Raw genomic sequence first — 14,798 nt, 5'->3', positions numbered from 1 at the left:
TAACTAATATAAGGATAAATTATTCTGATGTTCAAACAGGTATTAATGTGTGCTAAGTTGAGAAATATGAGCAATTTTTGATCTGACGTGGTGGACTGCCCACCCACCTGTGTACTGCCACCAAGGCACCAACACCAGCCAATGATAATTTTACTGCTAATTAATAATAAATATATATATTTTTTATGCCTGTTTTCTTTCTTTTAACTAATTAATCAATTTAATTTAATAAATAAATTTGCGCATTTGTCCTCTTTTTTTTTTCTTTTTTTTTTTCCCCATCCCACCAACCTTACCCACCCCTACGCTCTCATCACCCGAGTACCCCCGCGATTCTATTCGCCGCAAGGGAGTGAGAGGTTTAAAAAAAAAGAAAAAAGAAAAAAGAGAGAGAGACCAGAGGGAGAGAAAGGAAACGAAGATGGCAATGGCGACTGCTCTCCGCAGGCTCTCATCCTCGGCCGTGAGGAGGCAGCCGCTCTCGCGGAGCTCTCTCTATTACATGGTTTGTCGAATATCCATCCTCCCTTTCACAAATCACTATTGCTTTTTCGTTTTTCATATTCTCCGCGAGGGAACAAATGATTCGCTTCTTTGTGTTTTCGTGGAAATGAAACTTTTCAGTCTTCTCTGCCCGACGAAGCAGTATACGAGAAAGAGAAATCTCGCGTCGTCGTACGTGCTCTTCTTTCCATTCCTCCCTTCTTTATGAATGCATATATATCCTGTTTGTTTCTGTGAAATCTTAGAAAATCTGATCCTCTTTCTGATCCGTTCTCTCTGGTTCATGCCGCAGTGGCCGAAGCAGCTGAATGCTCCTCTGGAAGCGGTGGATCCGGAGATCGCCGACATCATTGAGCTTGAGAAAGCCAGGCAATGGAAGGTTGAAATCTTCTGCTTGTTTTTGCTTTCGGCAAGGGTGTACGAAACAGCGGTTGAATTTGCTGATAGAACAGAGTAAAGGGTTTTCGACAGTGGTTCGACTGCTGATGAAAAAAAAGTGGTTATTCTTGTTTCCTTTCTTCGATGCAGAGTGAAACATTGATCAAATCCTGTTGAGTCTAACGCTTGCCGAACAATCAACCGATTATACCTGTCGTCACTAAACTTGTAGAATTATCCTTGCTAATTATCACATAGATATTTTCTGACGTACAATCCTGTGTTATATAAGTAGTTTCCATATCTAGCTCATGTAAAGCAAAGTTTTACTTTGAGAGGCCCTTTAATACGAGTTTTTATATCAAATTAATTATTTAATTGTGCGGTCTATGCCGTTTTTCATGAGTTCGGCAGAATTTTCTGAGAACATAGATTGGTAGCTAGTTGCCACAAAATTGATTTTCTACTTGCACCTGCTGTAGGCTGTAACACACACCATGTATTTTCTTTGTTGTGGAAGTACTACGGTTGGTTGTCACTTAACAACAACAAATTCTACGGCACTATCTGTAGATACTTACTCTTTCTTTCTCATCTGTTCTCTTAGGGACTCGAGCTAATCCCTTCGGAGAATTTTACATCAGTCTCTGTGATGCAAGCTGTAGGATCTATCATGACAAACAAATACAGCGAGGGGTATCCTGGTGCAAGATACTATGGTGGAAATGAGTAGGATTCAGCCTTTCGTCCCATTTTTACATTGTACAAACTGAAAGTAACAACAGGAAAAAAAAAGGGGGGGGGGGAAGGAAAAAAGCGCATTTATCTGATGATTCAGTTTCTTTTAGTGAGCACTAAATCACTACATACGTCTGCTTAATTCAGGTACATTGACATGGCAGAATCCTTGTGTCAGAAGCGTGCACTAGAAGCTTTTCGTTTAGACCCAGCCAAATGGGGAGGTAACATATACTTTTCAAAAAGAATATTTTGTTGCAACCATCCCTATTATTTTCCCTCGCTTTAATATTACTTCATTTTCTTTAGTAGTACCAATTTCACCACCTATATTATCACTGCGTCTGTATCAAGTTTCATCTTTTTAAGGATACGTCACTTTTCAAAAAGAAGAGGATATGTCGATGTACGTGTTAAAATAAGTGCTTAGCGTAGTCTTACTGCTTGATGTGCTTTCGTTTTTTAATGTTTTATCCAGTTAGCCTCATGCTAGTTACTCTACGGTACAAAGGCACATGTAGTTTTCTTAACTTGAAGCAACTTTGCTTTCGAGGCCTTTTCCCAACCTGACTAAACTTTGACATCTCAAATCCTATTTCTTACTGACATTAGACTGGAACCTGGAATTCTACTCTTAGTTCTACAGAATAGTCGAAAATCTGTTTGCTGCGATTGTTTTACTTGGGATCCCCTAAATGAGTTGCCCAATGGGTCACTTTGTTCGCAGTGAATGTTCAATCGCTGTCTGGATCTCCTGCTAACTTTCAAGTATATACTGCACTTTTGAAGCCACACGAGAGAATCATGGCACTTGATCTTCCTCACGGTGGACATCTTTCTCATGGTTACCAGGTCTCCATACTCCTGCAATAAACTTTTCAATCTAAATTTATTGCTCATCCTGAATAATGTTATTGGTGGTTAGTAAGCACACAGTTACGTTTTCTCTTTTTTATTGTTGTCCTTGATAAGGATTACTAGGGGAAATCATTATGTTATTCCATACTTGCATCCTTTCTTTTATCATAATAGTGATGCTAGGAGATAACAGAACTCCCCTATGTTTTAACAGTGCATGGTCATTAAGTCATTTTGTATCCTATGAATGTTATTGTGTTTATTTTTAAGGGATTTGATTGTATAATGGTTTAGTCTGCTTTCTGATATAAGAAAGTTTCTCCGTTCTCTTTTCAGTCAGTCTTGATTGTATTATATAGCAGAACCAGGATAATGTGTAATCATGAAGATTTTGAATTGCCTTCCAATTCTTATTTTCGAACAATTCCTTGAGCTATTAAAACCTCTCTCTAATTTTTGCATTATGGTGAATAGGAATTAATGCTTCCAAGTATCTTGATTTGCAGACGGATACCAAGAAGATATCTGCTGTTTCTATATTTTTTGAGACAATGCCTTACCGGTTAAATGAGAGTACCGGCTACATAGATTATGATCAGGTAGGTACAATTATTTGCTTTCTCTTATTTTGATGTTCTTTCAATCTTTTCTGACACTCTGCCGCACTTTCTTACTGTACACACTTTTTCTAACCAGTTTGTGACTCACGCCAAAGTTTTCCTTTTCTAGAGGAAAATCTATCATGATATGGTTTACCTATCAGAACGTGACATATTGACGTCAAATTCTTGTTGAGACTAAATTTAACTATTGCTACTAGTGTTGTTCTAGGAATCAGATTTTGTTACTTTTGCTTGATAACTATTACAAAGAACTGCTTTCCTTCACCAATCTGTAAAATTCTGAACTTCTTTCCTATGTCAATCATACAATAATTTGGTCCGTTGTATGCCATGCATAATACTTCTTTATATGATCTTTCCCTTAGATCCAACTTGGGAAGTACTGTGCTTGTTATATTCTTAACCCATTCTTGCAATCCTCCTTATAGTTGGAGAAAAGTGCTGCTCTCTTCAGACCTAAACTGATAGTTGCTGGAGCTAGTGCATATGCCCGCCTCTATGACTATGCTTATATTCGTAAGGCAAGCTTTTCCTAATTCCTGGCAATCACTTCTTTTTTGGTAAGTAGTAACTCTATTAGTTGGCATCAGTCATATATTTACTAGTTTGAGATGAGTGACAGGTGTGCGACAAGCAGAAAGCTATACTTCTGGCAGACATGGCACATATCAGCGGACTGGTTGCAGCTGGTGTAATTCCATCTCCTTTCGAGTATGCAGATGTAGTAACTACTACAACTCATAAGTCACTTCGTGGACCACGTGGAGCCATGATCTTTTTCAGGAAGGGAGTGAAAGAGATAAACAAACAAGGGAAAGAGGTCAGCCGATGTATTGTCACTTGATATCCTGCAGTTGTTTGACTGTTCCAACTACTCAGACTGAGCATGGCTTGTTATGACTGGGATTATGTTAACCGAAATAATACCTGTTGTTATGTTCTGAAGGTTTTGTATGACTTTGAAGATAAGATTAATGCTGCCGTCTTCCCTGGTCTTCAAGGTGGTCCTCATAATCATACAATTGCTGGATTAGCTGTTGCTCTGAAACAGGTTTGGCCCTGTTAATACTATTCTTGTGGGTTGTTTTGTTATGTACGGTTTTGCAAGTAATAGATGATTCTATCAAAGCGAAGCAAAATGATAGAGAAAGCAGTCGTGAATGTGGATTTATTAGGTTGTTTTCCCTGGTCTTCAAGGTGTAACTAATCCATACCCAAATCTGAGAAGTTCTGTACAGCATGGCTGAAAGCAAAAAAATGCTTCCAATTTATGTTTTCTCCAAAGCATGCCATATTGGGTTATGAAGTGAGCCCTATCCAAGAATTCAAGAATCAAGACACACCATTACTATTATTTTAAGTGGCATATAAATTGAACAAAACCTCCAGTCTTCATCCATCCTACCCCAAGTTTTGGGAGAAAGCAACTCAGAAATTCTGAGAATTCTCAATGGGTCATATAAAAGAGCATAAGAGGTCAAATGATTTAAGGTGAGGTAAAATGCCTCACTTCGCATCTTATATAAGTTTATTCATATCTACGTATCACTAGACCAGAATTTACAATAATAACACAAACAATTGTGCAGCGACAGGAAATGAACAGCAGTGTTCAGCAGTTACAGAAAATGGAGGAAAGTTTTCTAAGTGATTTATGAAATTTTTATAATTTCCTTAATTAAATGTTCCGGACAATTTTGGAGAATAGACTTGTGAATCATTTGATAGAGAAATTAAACATAATTCAGAACTATTACAGTTGTTTAGTGATTTTTTCTGACTGTACATCGTACATTGAAATATTTGGGTTTTCTTTGCTTGCGAATTACAGGCAACTACTCCAGAGTACAGAGCTTATCAAGAGCAAGTGCTTAGTAACTGTGCAAAATTTGCTCAGGTACAATGTACAACATCATATTTATTTGCTCGAGTGCCTTTCCTATGGTGAATTGTTCGGATAATTATGTTAGGTCATAGGAACATTGAGGCTTAAGCATGAACAATTCTTTTTCGCCCTTGATGGCTACTTCTTACGTACATTTCGTTCAAGATGCATTTATCAGGGGACTCCTTGTTCATACCACTTGTTTGCAGTATTTGCCTACATTGATATATACACATAATGTCTCGTTTATCTAGATCTTAATCCAACATGCATTGCTTTATCTTCTAGGTACTGCTTGACTCACAAATTTCATGTTGTACAGCGCTTGACTGCGAAAGGCTATGAACTTGTTTCTGGTGGAACGGAGAACCATCTAGTCTTGGTGAACTTGAAGAACAAGGTAACAAAGAAATATATACAATCCTGGTGGAAATTTTGTAATTGTTGTTCTCAATTTTTTCTTTAAGCTTTCTTTTTTTGAGATAAATGATCTCAAGTTCAGCTGTCGATCTTGTCAACAGGTATTATGATTCAGATACAGCTTCTAGTGAATTCCTACATGTTATATATTTGTATGTTGTTTTTTGTTGTACTTGAACTCTCTTGCTCTTTGCTTCATGGTTGACGCAGATAAAGCTGTTGTGCAACTATTTGATGTCTTTTATTTACTGCTGGGCCTGTTGTGTATATCATGTGAAAGAACACTTATTTTGCTTTCTCATATCTCTGTTCAGGGAATAGATGGGTCCAGGGTTGAAAAGGTGCTGGAACTGGTTCACATTGCAGCTAACAAGAACACTGTTCCTGGTGATGTGTCAGCCATGGTACCTGGAGGCATTAGGATGGGTACATCATTTTCCTTCTCACCTTATGTTGTGATTTGTGAGAATAACAAAGTAGTCAATTTCTGAGTATTTCCTCTCTACTTATTCAGGGACCCCGGCTCTCACATCAAGAGGATTTCTTGAAGAGGACTTTGCAAAAGTTGCCGACTTTTTTGATAATGCCGTTAACATAGCATTGAAGATCAAGGCTGAAACCAAAGGTTGTGTGATATTCTTTGCTAATAGAAGCTTCTGTAGTTTCTTGTAAGCTTACTAAAAGCTGGACTACTATTTCCTGGTTTTCAAATCAGGAGGATCAAAGTTAAAGGACTTTCTAGCCACCATCCAAACAGACGCAAACATCCAATCTGAGATTGCAAAGCTACGTCATGAAGTAGAGGAGTATGCAAAGCAGTTCCCAACTATTGGATTTGATAAGGAGACTATGAAATACAAAAACTGAGAAATGAATCGTATTGAGCAAGGTATTATTCGGTACATATTTAATTACCAACCCCTATGTTTTCTCATATTTATCAACTATTTGTGCTTCTCAATTGAAAAAGGGGGAAGTGAGAGCAAGAAAAGACATTATGCCTTAGTTGTACTCCTGCTGCTGCCTGAATTCAAGCCACCTTCTAGCAAAATTTCTTGATTGCATCTGCACTTACTGGTTTCTACTAATTGTAACGAAAATAGTCATTTTAAACTCTACAATATCGTTTCAGTGGATTGAGAGAAATGAACTTACAATTTAAGCTACATTTGATTATGTACTTTGTGCAGCAAAAGAGAAGCTGTGGTGGCTTGCTAGTCCTACACAACTAGAAGTTCAAGGGGTGAAGTGAACTACGTTAAAGCTAAAACAAATGTACAATAAAGACTGCTATATTAGAATATGGAACCTTGTGATCTGATTTCTTGTTGAGCTCTACATATGTATATACATTTGGATCTATCCTTAATCGGTACTGGAACAGTTTCATTGCCGTCTAAAGTTGTAAAAATGCCGTTCAAGCTTATCGGCAGTTTTCAAGGCTTTCATATGGGTTTATTATTTACCATCATGCCTTCTGACGTACAATTGATTAATAGTGTATTATAATGTGTTGCCGGTGGAAAGAAGTGCCAGTTCTGCGGATTACAGTACAGCGAGTTAAAATGTAAGTATTGTGCTTGTCGTAATTATTGATCTGTTTGCTTTTACTTGGGCCTTCTAGTGTTTGTGCTTCAGCCTACTCCGCTAAATTGGTAGGGTTGTTTTTTTGGCTGTACGGCAAACTGAAATGAATAAACAATAGTGATGCCTCGCTTACACTGGTGGGGGAGCAGTTCTTGCCTTGCGCGCGGGCTGTTTGATTTCTTGTACCCTTTCAGTGTCATGTGGTACCCATTGACAAGGTTGAGGTTTTGAGGGCATGGTGGAGGAGCAAAGAGGAAGATGAGTTTGTGAGTTACACACACACTCTGCCGGAGGTCATGTTTTAGTGGTGTTGATTGAAGCAAATACCGGCGGAGCAAAAGCTCCACGATGATCAGTTGCTGCGTAAGCTTATGAATTTACACCACGTACTCGAATAAAGTCCTCCAAATAAGCATTAGGTGTCTGTACTGCCAATGAATAGGTACAATTAATTTTCCTCAGATGAAGGCTTCCCTGAATCTGCTTGAATTGGATAACAACAGTTAATCAGAGTGGAGAAAAGAAAGGTATGAAATATTCAACGTTATGATTAGTTTTGGGACTCGACAGTCTTAGGCTATATCTAGTCCCGACAAATTGAGGCTAAATCGTGCAGTTCGTTGAAGAAATTAAGGGCAACGATAAGGTTGCTGGTAATGAAGTTTACACTGATGGACGCCTGAACATTTACACTTGAGCGATGGGACCGCAAATTATTGTTGAGGACCAGACCAGTTCTTTCAAATTAAAAAATGAAACAGGGTGATAGAACCGTTGATTTTGTCACTTACTGGATCCGCGTGCCTAATTTCCATGTTCGGTTACTATCACCGTGCTATTTTCTCAGTCAGTTAGCTGTGGCGAAAAACTTGTCCAATGGGCTGGGGAACTTTCTTGCGCTGCATCGAGACTTTTCCAGCAATTATCATTCTAAGATGTTAGTTTTGTAAAGGTATATATTATGTGGATTAGAGTTGGACTCATGGAGGGTTTGTAATCGAATTCCAGTAAGATATTGGCGGCATCAGGGGTCTCTGCTGGACTTCTCTACCGGACTCCAGTTCCTATTTTTAATCTTATTATTTTTACATCAAATTCTTCTCTGCGAGTGCTGGCGGCGTCAGGGGTTTCTAGCAATTAATTGGACAGTTGGTTTGCTGAAGTTATCTGTGATGACATCTTATCAGACATTCCCAGTGACAAAATGTATACTGAGTTAATTTCTCTCATTTGCAGTTGCAGCAGGTTCTCCTATAGAATTACATTATATGCAGTGCAATATGACCAGATTTCAGGTAAAAAGGGGCTTATTAGGCTTTAGCCTCTTAAAACTCCAGATTTTAGAGCCTAATGCCTAATTGTAAGCGCCCACAAATTATTATAATTTGTGCAACGCGAAGTGCCCTCAATTCACAATTATAATTAGTGCGCAAACCCACCAGTTTGTTTTCTGCTCGTCAAGAGCGAAGGAAATCCGTACGACTCTACCACCAATGGCGGCAGTGTCACTGTTCTTGGTCCCAAGCTAATTCAAGCTTATTTCCACACAGCATTCGGTCCAAATTGGAGGCAACAGCGCGTTCTTTCTCGTCTGTACTGGGGAATGTAGAGTAGACTATTATTATTATTATTATTATTATTATTATTATTTACGATATAGGGAAAAGATGGTTCTTGTCTACTACGTAAGTAATTTGATTAGATTGGTGGTGGCATATAATTTAACCGGTTAACTACTTCCGCTGACTTTGACAGGGACAGCGCGGTCATTCGGCGCCCTCCTTCTCGGTCGACGAATTCCTTCATTTTCACTATTTGCTTTTTGTCCGCATACAAGAATATCTGTGTCTACGTTTATCCTGTTGGATTCGTGGCGAAGACGAAGAAGAAGAAGAAGGAGGAGAAGAAGAAGAGCTTGCACGGTCTAATTGCAAAATCTCCTCGGCATGTTTCGAGGCAATCTTTAATTATTTCAGGCTTTCTATCGAGGCCCATCTTCGCCGCTCGTGAGCAGAGCAGGTGATGACAGGAAAGGGAAGGCGCAGAAGAGAATTAACTAACGAGAGCGCCCCCAACTTTGGGATATCCTCACGGCATGTGCATGGTCAGCAATAAATGAAAGAGCATAACTCCGCTACGCGGCAGCGGCAGCGGCAGCGGCACCTACGGACGGACCAGCGGGAAACAACAGGCGACTGCAACTGGGAGCGATTACATCCGAAAATCCACTAAACCCAAGAATTTTAAAGCCAAAGCAACCAGCAGCAGCAGCAGCAGAGGAGGAAGAGGAAGAGGAAGAGGAAGAATAAGAAGAGCAGGAAGGAGAAGATGCTGCTGCAATTGCAATTGCTCCTCTTTCTTCGCCTCCTCGGCCTCGCCTCCGCCGCCGCGGCGCAGCAGACCAATCCCGAGATCGGCAGCAACTGCAGCCAGACCTGCGGGCCCGCCACCGTCCCCTACCCCTTCGGCTTCACCCCCGGCTGCCGGATCAACCTCACCTGCTCCGACGCCGACTCCGGCGACATCCGGATCGGAGGGCTGGCGGTGCGCAACTTCTCCTCGGGCCGCCTCGTCGTCAGCGTGCCCCCTTCCTGCGACCGCTCCCTCTCCCCCGCCCTCGGCGCCCTCTTCGGCCCCAACCACGCCCCCACCTCGGGCAACGCCCTCGTCCTCGCCAACTGCACCTCCTCCGCCCGCGCCCCCGCCTCCGCCTCCGCGTGCGCCGTCCCCGCCGCGCTGCTCCGTAAGAACTGCGGCGGCATCTCCTGCTACTACTCGGCCGCCGGCGTTGCGGAGTCGCCGGGGTTCCTCGCGGTGCCAAGCGTGGCGGACGAGGGGTGCGGCGTGCTGGTGACGTCGCTGGGCTACGAGCCGGCGGACGCGAAGACGCGGCTGCCGGCGCTGGTGTTCGAGACGGCGGAGCTGGGCTGGTGGCTCGACGGCCCCTGCCGCTGCTCCGACCACGCCAACTGCACGCAACTCATCTCCCCATACACGCGGAAGCCCGCCTTCTACTGCAGCTGCTTCGACGGATTCTACGGCGATGGCTTCTCCGACGGCCAAGGTTGCCGGAAAGGTCGGTCTTTAATTCTCATCTAATCTTAGTTTAATCATCGTTTTCTTTTTTTCATCATTAAAAAAGGGAATTTTTTTTTTTAAAAAAAAAAAAGCAGTCAAACGACTCAAACCACGGACCACGGCGCTTTTCTCTTTTTTTTTTGAGAAAAAAAAAAACAAAAGAAAATTTGGGGTTTACTTGTATTCTTCATTGACTTTAGGCATCCATGGTTGTTAAATTCGTAAGAAATTGGGTTAGTAAGACTGTTCCATTGGATCTGCCTGCTTCATGTTTAGTTTGCTTTTCCATAGTTTATATTAATTTCTGGGGCATTTCAAATAGACATTTCCGAAATTTCCAATATGGCTAGCTAGTAGCAATGTGGGATCCGTGCGGACAGTGACAGTTATGATTTCATTCTCGATTGTAATGTTTTTTTTTTAAAAAAAAACAGAGAGGAGAAATGAAGTGAATTAACAAACATTTAAAATTAGTGATCTAACGCCCTCAAGCTGGGGGTAAGAAAAGTCTTGATAGATACATATTCTTCTTCTTTTTTTTTTTCCTGGTATTGACAGCGTCGCCCTCCGGTATTGGACAAATCTTCTTATGCTATTCTATGCTTTGTTCCACCTACTGGAGCTCTTCTTATGCTATTCTATGCTTTGTTCCACCTACTGGAGCTGTCGATGAGACTGCTCTTTTGATCAGGCCAAACCCCAACTACTACCACCCAACTGTTACCATGAATTCCCTACTAAAGTAGTAAATAAATCCTGCTGAGGCATATGATACTTTTAAAGCTAGTAGTCCCCAAGTGCTGCTGGGTCAACTGTACCAACAAAAGCTAATTTAATGCCTCTCATCTTGAGTACCAGCAACATTTAGGAATTAGTGGTGTGCATTAGTCGCCGAGGCAGCTGTAGAAACCTTTCAATACTTACCTTGGCTGAAATGCAAGTAGATGTAAGCAGGTCCTTGGCCCTTATTCGGCCTTCGCTCTCCGACTTTGACTTAGAAAGGTCCTTCCATAGACAAGATTTGGAATAACGCGGCTGTTAGATTGGACCGCACGTGGATTTCATCTCAGTTTGGAACGAATACTAATTGTATTAAAATGGATGGGCCTGCCGATTAATGAGCTCAGTTTTAGCAACTAGTCTTAAACGGGTATCTTACTGATCCTGCTGTGGTTAATACGTTTTGTTTGTTCACTTTTCTTGGAGCAGTGGGCCTTCCTAAATGCAGCGCCTCCAAGTACGTCTCCGGAGGATGTGGTGGTCGGAACAGAGTGGGCCTTCTCGTTGGAGGTATACTAATCTCCTTTTCCCTTCTGGTGATGCTATTCCTCGATTGAAAATTTTTAGGTAATATAATATTAGAACAGGTCTATGGCCTCCTTAATTCTGTGAGTTCATGGGTAATCCATTCACTTCTTCTGAAAGAATGTGTAGGGATTCATCTAATGCCCACAATGCATGCACATGAAGGGGATCTAGATTGTTTCCTACAAGATTGGTAATTTGGTATTTAGATTATACAGAGTTTAGATCCGCTGATTGCTTGGACCCCATGTATTATTAGTCTAGGCCAATCAACACTTTGTTTGAAATAACAATTGAGTACAAGAATATATACATAAAAACAGAAGGGCCCTTATTCAAGGCTATATGTGTCGACTGGCTCATTTTGAAAATAAAATTCATAGGACCTGTCCTACATAGGACCCCCTCTTAAGCTGCCATCTGGTGCAATGTGGAGACCACAACTGCAGGGGTGATCCAAGGGCTGTCCGATCAGCCATGTGGCATTGCAAGATGTGCCTCGCATACAATAAGTGTGTGGCGCATTCTACAAAATTTTTGTCCGGCCCATTCCATGGATAGCATGGAAGAACAAGTGCAAGGAATAATTTCTCCTCGATGGCAGATTCTAGTTTGAAGAACTGGGTTTATGAAATAACCTTGCTTTTGCTTTTATGTTGGGTGAAACCGGACTGATTGGCGTGTAATTAGAAGTTCAAATCTGCTGGCTGAGCAGTCCATTCAAAAAGCCGCTTTTGCAGGTCAAAGGAACTCCCAGTCTTAACCAGAGAAGAGCAATGTGAACCAACTTTTTTTCTTTCATACCAACTGGCACTAACATATGATTTGACCTACCAAACTCTGTCTGTCTGTGTGGGTATTTATAATTTAGTAGAAAAAGTGCTGACCTATTCATCGTCTTTTTCTTTTTCTTTCTTTTCATCATGTGCAAGTAAATTGGTAAGACAAGTACAGTTTAGCAACTGCCTCGATCTTTATTGAATCAAAAAGGTTTTTAGTTTAATATACTACTTGTGACTTAATATACTATTTGTGACCGACCTATTGCTACCCGAGAATATTCAACCAATACGAATGCTATTCTTCTTAATAACAAACAACTGGTCAGTTACTTAGTGATCGGTACTCTCGTACCCGGAATCACTCAACTTGGTAAATTTATATCCTCTGCTATCTCTTGATTTTGCAAATATTTGTTTCCCTCAATTCGCAAACTGCTTGAGAATCCATCCAAGTCCAATCTATGTATGTATGGCAGGGATGTTGTCCGGAGCCGCTATTATGGCGGTCGTGGCTGGGGTTTGCCTCCTTATTCGGCGGCGTTCGTCTTCTTTACGAAAGCGGAAGAGCACCAAACGCCTTCTTTCCGAAGCATCCTGCGCTGTCCCCCTCTTCCCATACAAGGACATCGAAAAAGCCACCAACGGCTTTTCAGAAGAGCAGAGGCTGGGCACCGGCGCGTACGGAACTGTTTATGCGGGGAAGCTCAGCAACAACAAGCTAGTGGCCATAAAGAAGATCAAGCAGCGAGACAGTAGCGACAGCATGGAGCAAGTGATGAACGAGATCAAGCTCCTCTCGTCGGTGAGCCACCCAAACCTGGTCCGCCTACTCGGCTGTTGCATCGAGCGAGGGGAGCAGATCCTGGTCTACGAGTTCATGCCCAATGGCACTCTGGCTCAGCACCTGCAGAGGGAACGTGGGCGCCCTCCCCTCCCTTGGACTGTCCGTCTCACCATTGCCATGGATACCGCCAAGGCCATTGCCTATCTCCACTCTGCAATCCACCCGCCGATATACCACCGAGACATCAAGTCCAGCAACATACTGTTGGATTACAAGTACAATTCCAAGGTCGCGGACTTTGGGCTTTCTAGGATGGGTATGATGACCGATCAGTCTTCGCACATCTCCACGGCACCGCAGGGCACTCCTGGCTATGTGGACCCTCAGTACCACCAAAACTTCCACCTCTCCGACAAGAGCGACGTCTACAGCTTCGGGGTTGTGCTGGTGGAGATTATAACGGCTATGAAGGTGGTGGATTTCAACCGGGTGCAGAGTGAGGTGAACCTTGCGGCGCTTGCCATCGATAAGATTGGCAAGGGACGCATCGATGAGATAATAGACCCATATCTGGAGCCGCATAGAGATGCTTGGACCCTCTCCTCGATACATAAAGTGGCGGAGCTGGCATTTAGGTGCCTGGCATTCCACAGGGACATGAGGCCCTCGATGAAAGAGGTTGTCGAAGAACTGGAGCAGATACGGCTCAGCGGTTGGGCTCCGTCGTCGGACGACAACATGTTCATGTCCACCACATCGTCGCTCTGTTCCTCGCTGTCCAACTGCACGGACAAGTCGCGCAGGGTCCCCTCGAAGAGCAAGAGGCTGGTTTTGGTGAATACAGTGGCGGCAGAGGTGAAGGCGGATTCGCCTGTCTCTGTGCAGGATCCTTGGTTCAGCGAGCAAAGCTCGCCGTCCACAAACAGTTTGTTATATAATGTTGTCCACTGACGTACGACCATATATAATTTATATGGATAATCACAGAGAAGTCTCCTCTCCTAGTGGTGAAATCTTGTACACATGCAAATATAGTTTCCAAGGTGCGTAAATAGTGAACATATCCATACTACTTATTAAAGAGAGTGTTTTATTATTATTTTTTAAATTACTATTATCATATTATGTAATGACTATTACCTTCTACCAACATCGGATCTCTGGTTGTCAGTGTAAACTTTATAATCATCTGGTATTTCTAAGTTCAAAATAATTTAGTATTATATAATAATTTAGGCCATCGGATCTTGTCCAACGGATAATATATAAATAAAATATCTGTTATATTTATTGATAAAATTATCTTTTTCATATCTACGATGCCGCATCATGATTTTCATATATATATATATATAAATTGAGTGTATGTGTAAATACATGTAACAATTATTTTAAAATTTTTAACTTTAAAAAGTAATTTTATTTTTCATATTTTATTAAAAAATATATGTTATATTCTAACGTATAGTTGATGCCGACAATAATTATATAGTTTTTGTTTTTATTTTACAAATTGAGTTTAAATAATGAATTAAATTTAATTTTGGATATCAAATTTGAATTAACAATAAACAAATTTTAGTTAAAGTGAATTAAAATTAAAATTTAAAATTTGAATTAAAGTGAATTAAAATTTTGATACTTTTACTTAAATTTTTGAATCAACAGAATTCGAAAAAGAATGCAAAAAAATTTCAATGTATAATTAAATTTTAATTCTGAATTTAAGATGAAATGAAAGTATAAAATCAAATGAGATTAAAAAATATACATTTTAAATTAAATTTGAATTTTATTGTTGGTTGTAATAAATAAAAAGTCATTCAGACAAAAAAATTTTAGTAGATAATATTGAA

At 40.9% G+C, this 14,798-nt stretch overlaps 2 protein-coding genes across 3 annotated transcripts; both read left to right on the top strand.

Moving 5' to 3' along the window:
* Window positions 296-6,871, top strand: LOC109721401 (serine hydroxymethyltransferase, mitochondrial-like). 2 transcript variants are annotated; one of them, XR_002219214.1, is made up of 17 exons: window positions 296-505; window positions 625-675; window positions 797-883; window positions 1,490-1,611; window positions 1,768-1,844; window positions 2,348-2,472; window positions 2,985-3,077; window positions 3,530-3,622; window positions 3,724-3,921; window positions 4,048-4,152; window positions 4,933-4,998; window positions 5,309-5,386; window positions 5,721-5,832; window positions 5,921-6,031; window positions 6,122-6,295; window positions 6,377-6,496; window positions 6,597-6,871. XR_002219214.1 is itself a non-coding variant. In XM_020249019.1 (16 exons), exons 1-15 carry the CDS (start codon window positions 422-424, stop codon window positions 6,271-6,273), a joined length of 1,554 nt encoding a protein of 517 aa, XP_020104608.1. In that variant the 5' UTR covers window positions 297-421; the 3' UTR covers window positions 6,274-6,295; window positions 6,597-6,871. The 2 variants fall into 2 exon arrangements, 1 of the variants encoding a protein (XP_020104608.1); XM_020249019.1 differs by lacking the exon at window positions 6,377-6,496 and having other exon boundaries at window positions 297-505.
* On the top strand, window positions 8,713-14,119 carry LOC109721397 (wall-associated receptor kinase-like 14). Its single transcript, XM_020249008.1, has 3 exons — window positions 8,713-10,069; window positions 11,281-11,361; window positions 12,635-14,119. The coding sequence occupies exons 1-3, from the start codon at window positions 9,322-9,324 to the stop codon at window positions 13,891-13,893; spliced, it is 2,088 nt and encodes a 695-aa protein (XP_020104597.1). The 5' UTR covers window positions 8,713-9,321; the 3' UTR covers window positions 13,894-14,119.

This window comes from Ananas comosus, linkage group 15, assembly GCF_001540865.1.
Source record: "Ananas comosus cultivar F153 linkage group 15, ASM154086v1, whole genome shotgun sequence".
Lineage (NCBI taxonomy): Eukaryota > Viridiplantae > Streptophyta > Magnoliopsida > Poales > Bromeliaceae > Ananas > Ananas comosus.
The sequence above is the reverse complement of the archived record's forward strand: the minus strand, read 5'-3'. Positions and strand labels throughout refer to the sequence as shown.

Coding starts and splice junctions, on each gene's coding strand:
- LOC109721397 (XM_020249008.1), top strand. CDS start 9,322: ATGCTGCTGCAATTGCAATTGCTCCTCTTTCTTCGCCTCCTCGGCCTC. Junction 10,070..11,280: donor CGGCCAAGGTTGCCGGAAAG/GTCGGTCTTTAA, acceptor TTCTTGGAGCAG/TGGGCCTTCCTAAATGCAGC. Junction 11,362..12,634: donor AGTGGGCCTTCTCGTTGGAG/GTATACTAATCT, acceptor TATGTATGGCAG/GGATGTTGTCCGGAGCCGCT.
- LOC109721401 (XM_020249019.1), top strand. CDS start 422: ATGGCAATGGCGACTGCTCTCCGCAGGCTCTCATCCTCGGCCGTGAGG. Junction 884..1,489: donor AGAAAGCCAGGCAATGGAAG/GTTGAAATCTTC, acceptor CTGTTCTCTTAG/GGACTCGAGCTAATCCCTTC. Junction 5,387..5,720: donor TGGTGAACTTGAAGAACAAG/GTAACAAAGAAA, acceptor ATCTCTGTTCAG/GGAATAGATGGGTCCAGGGT.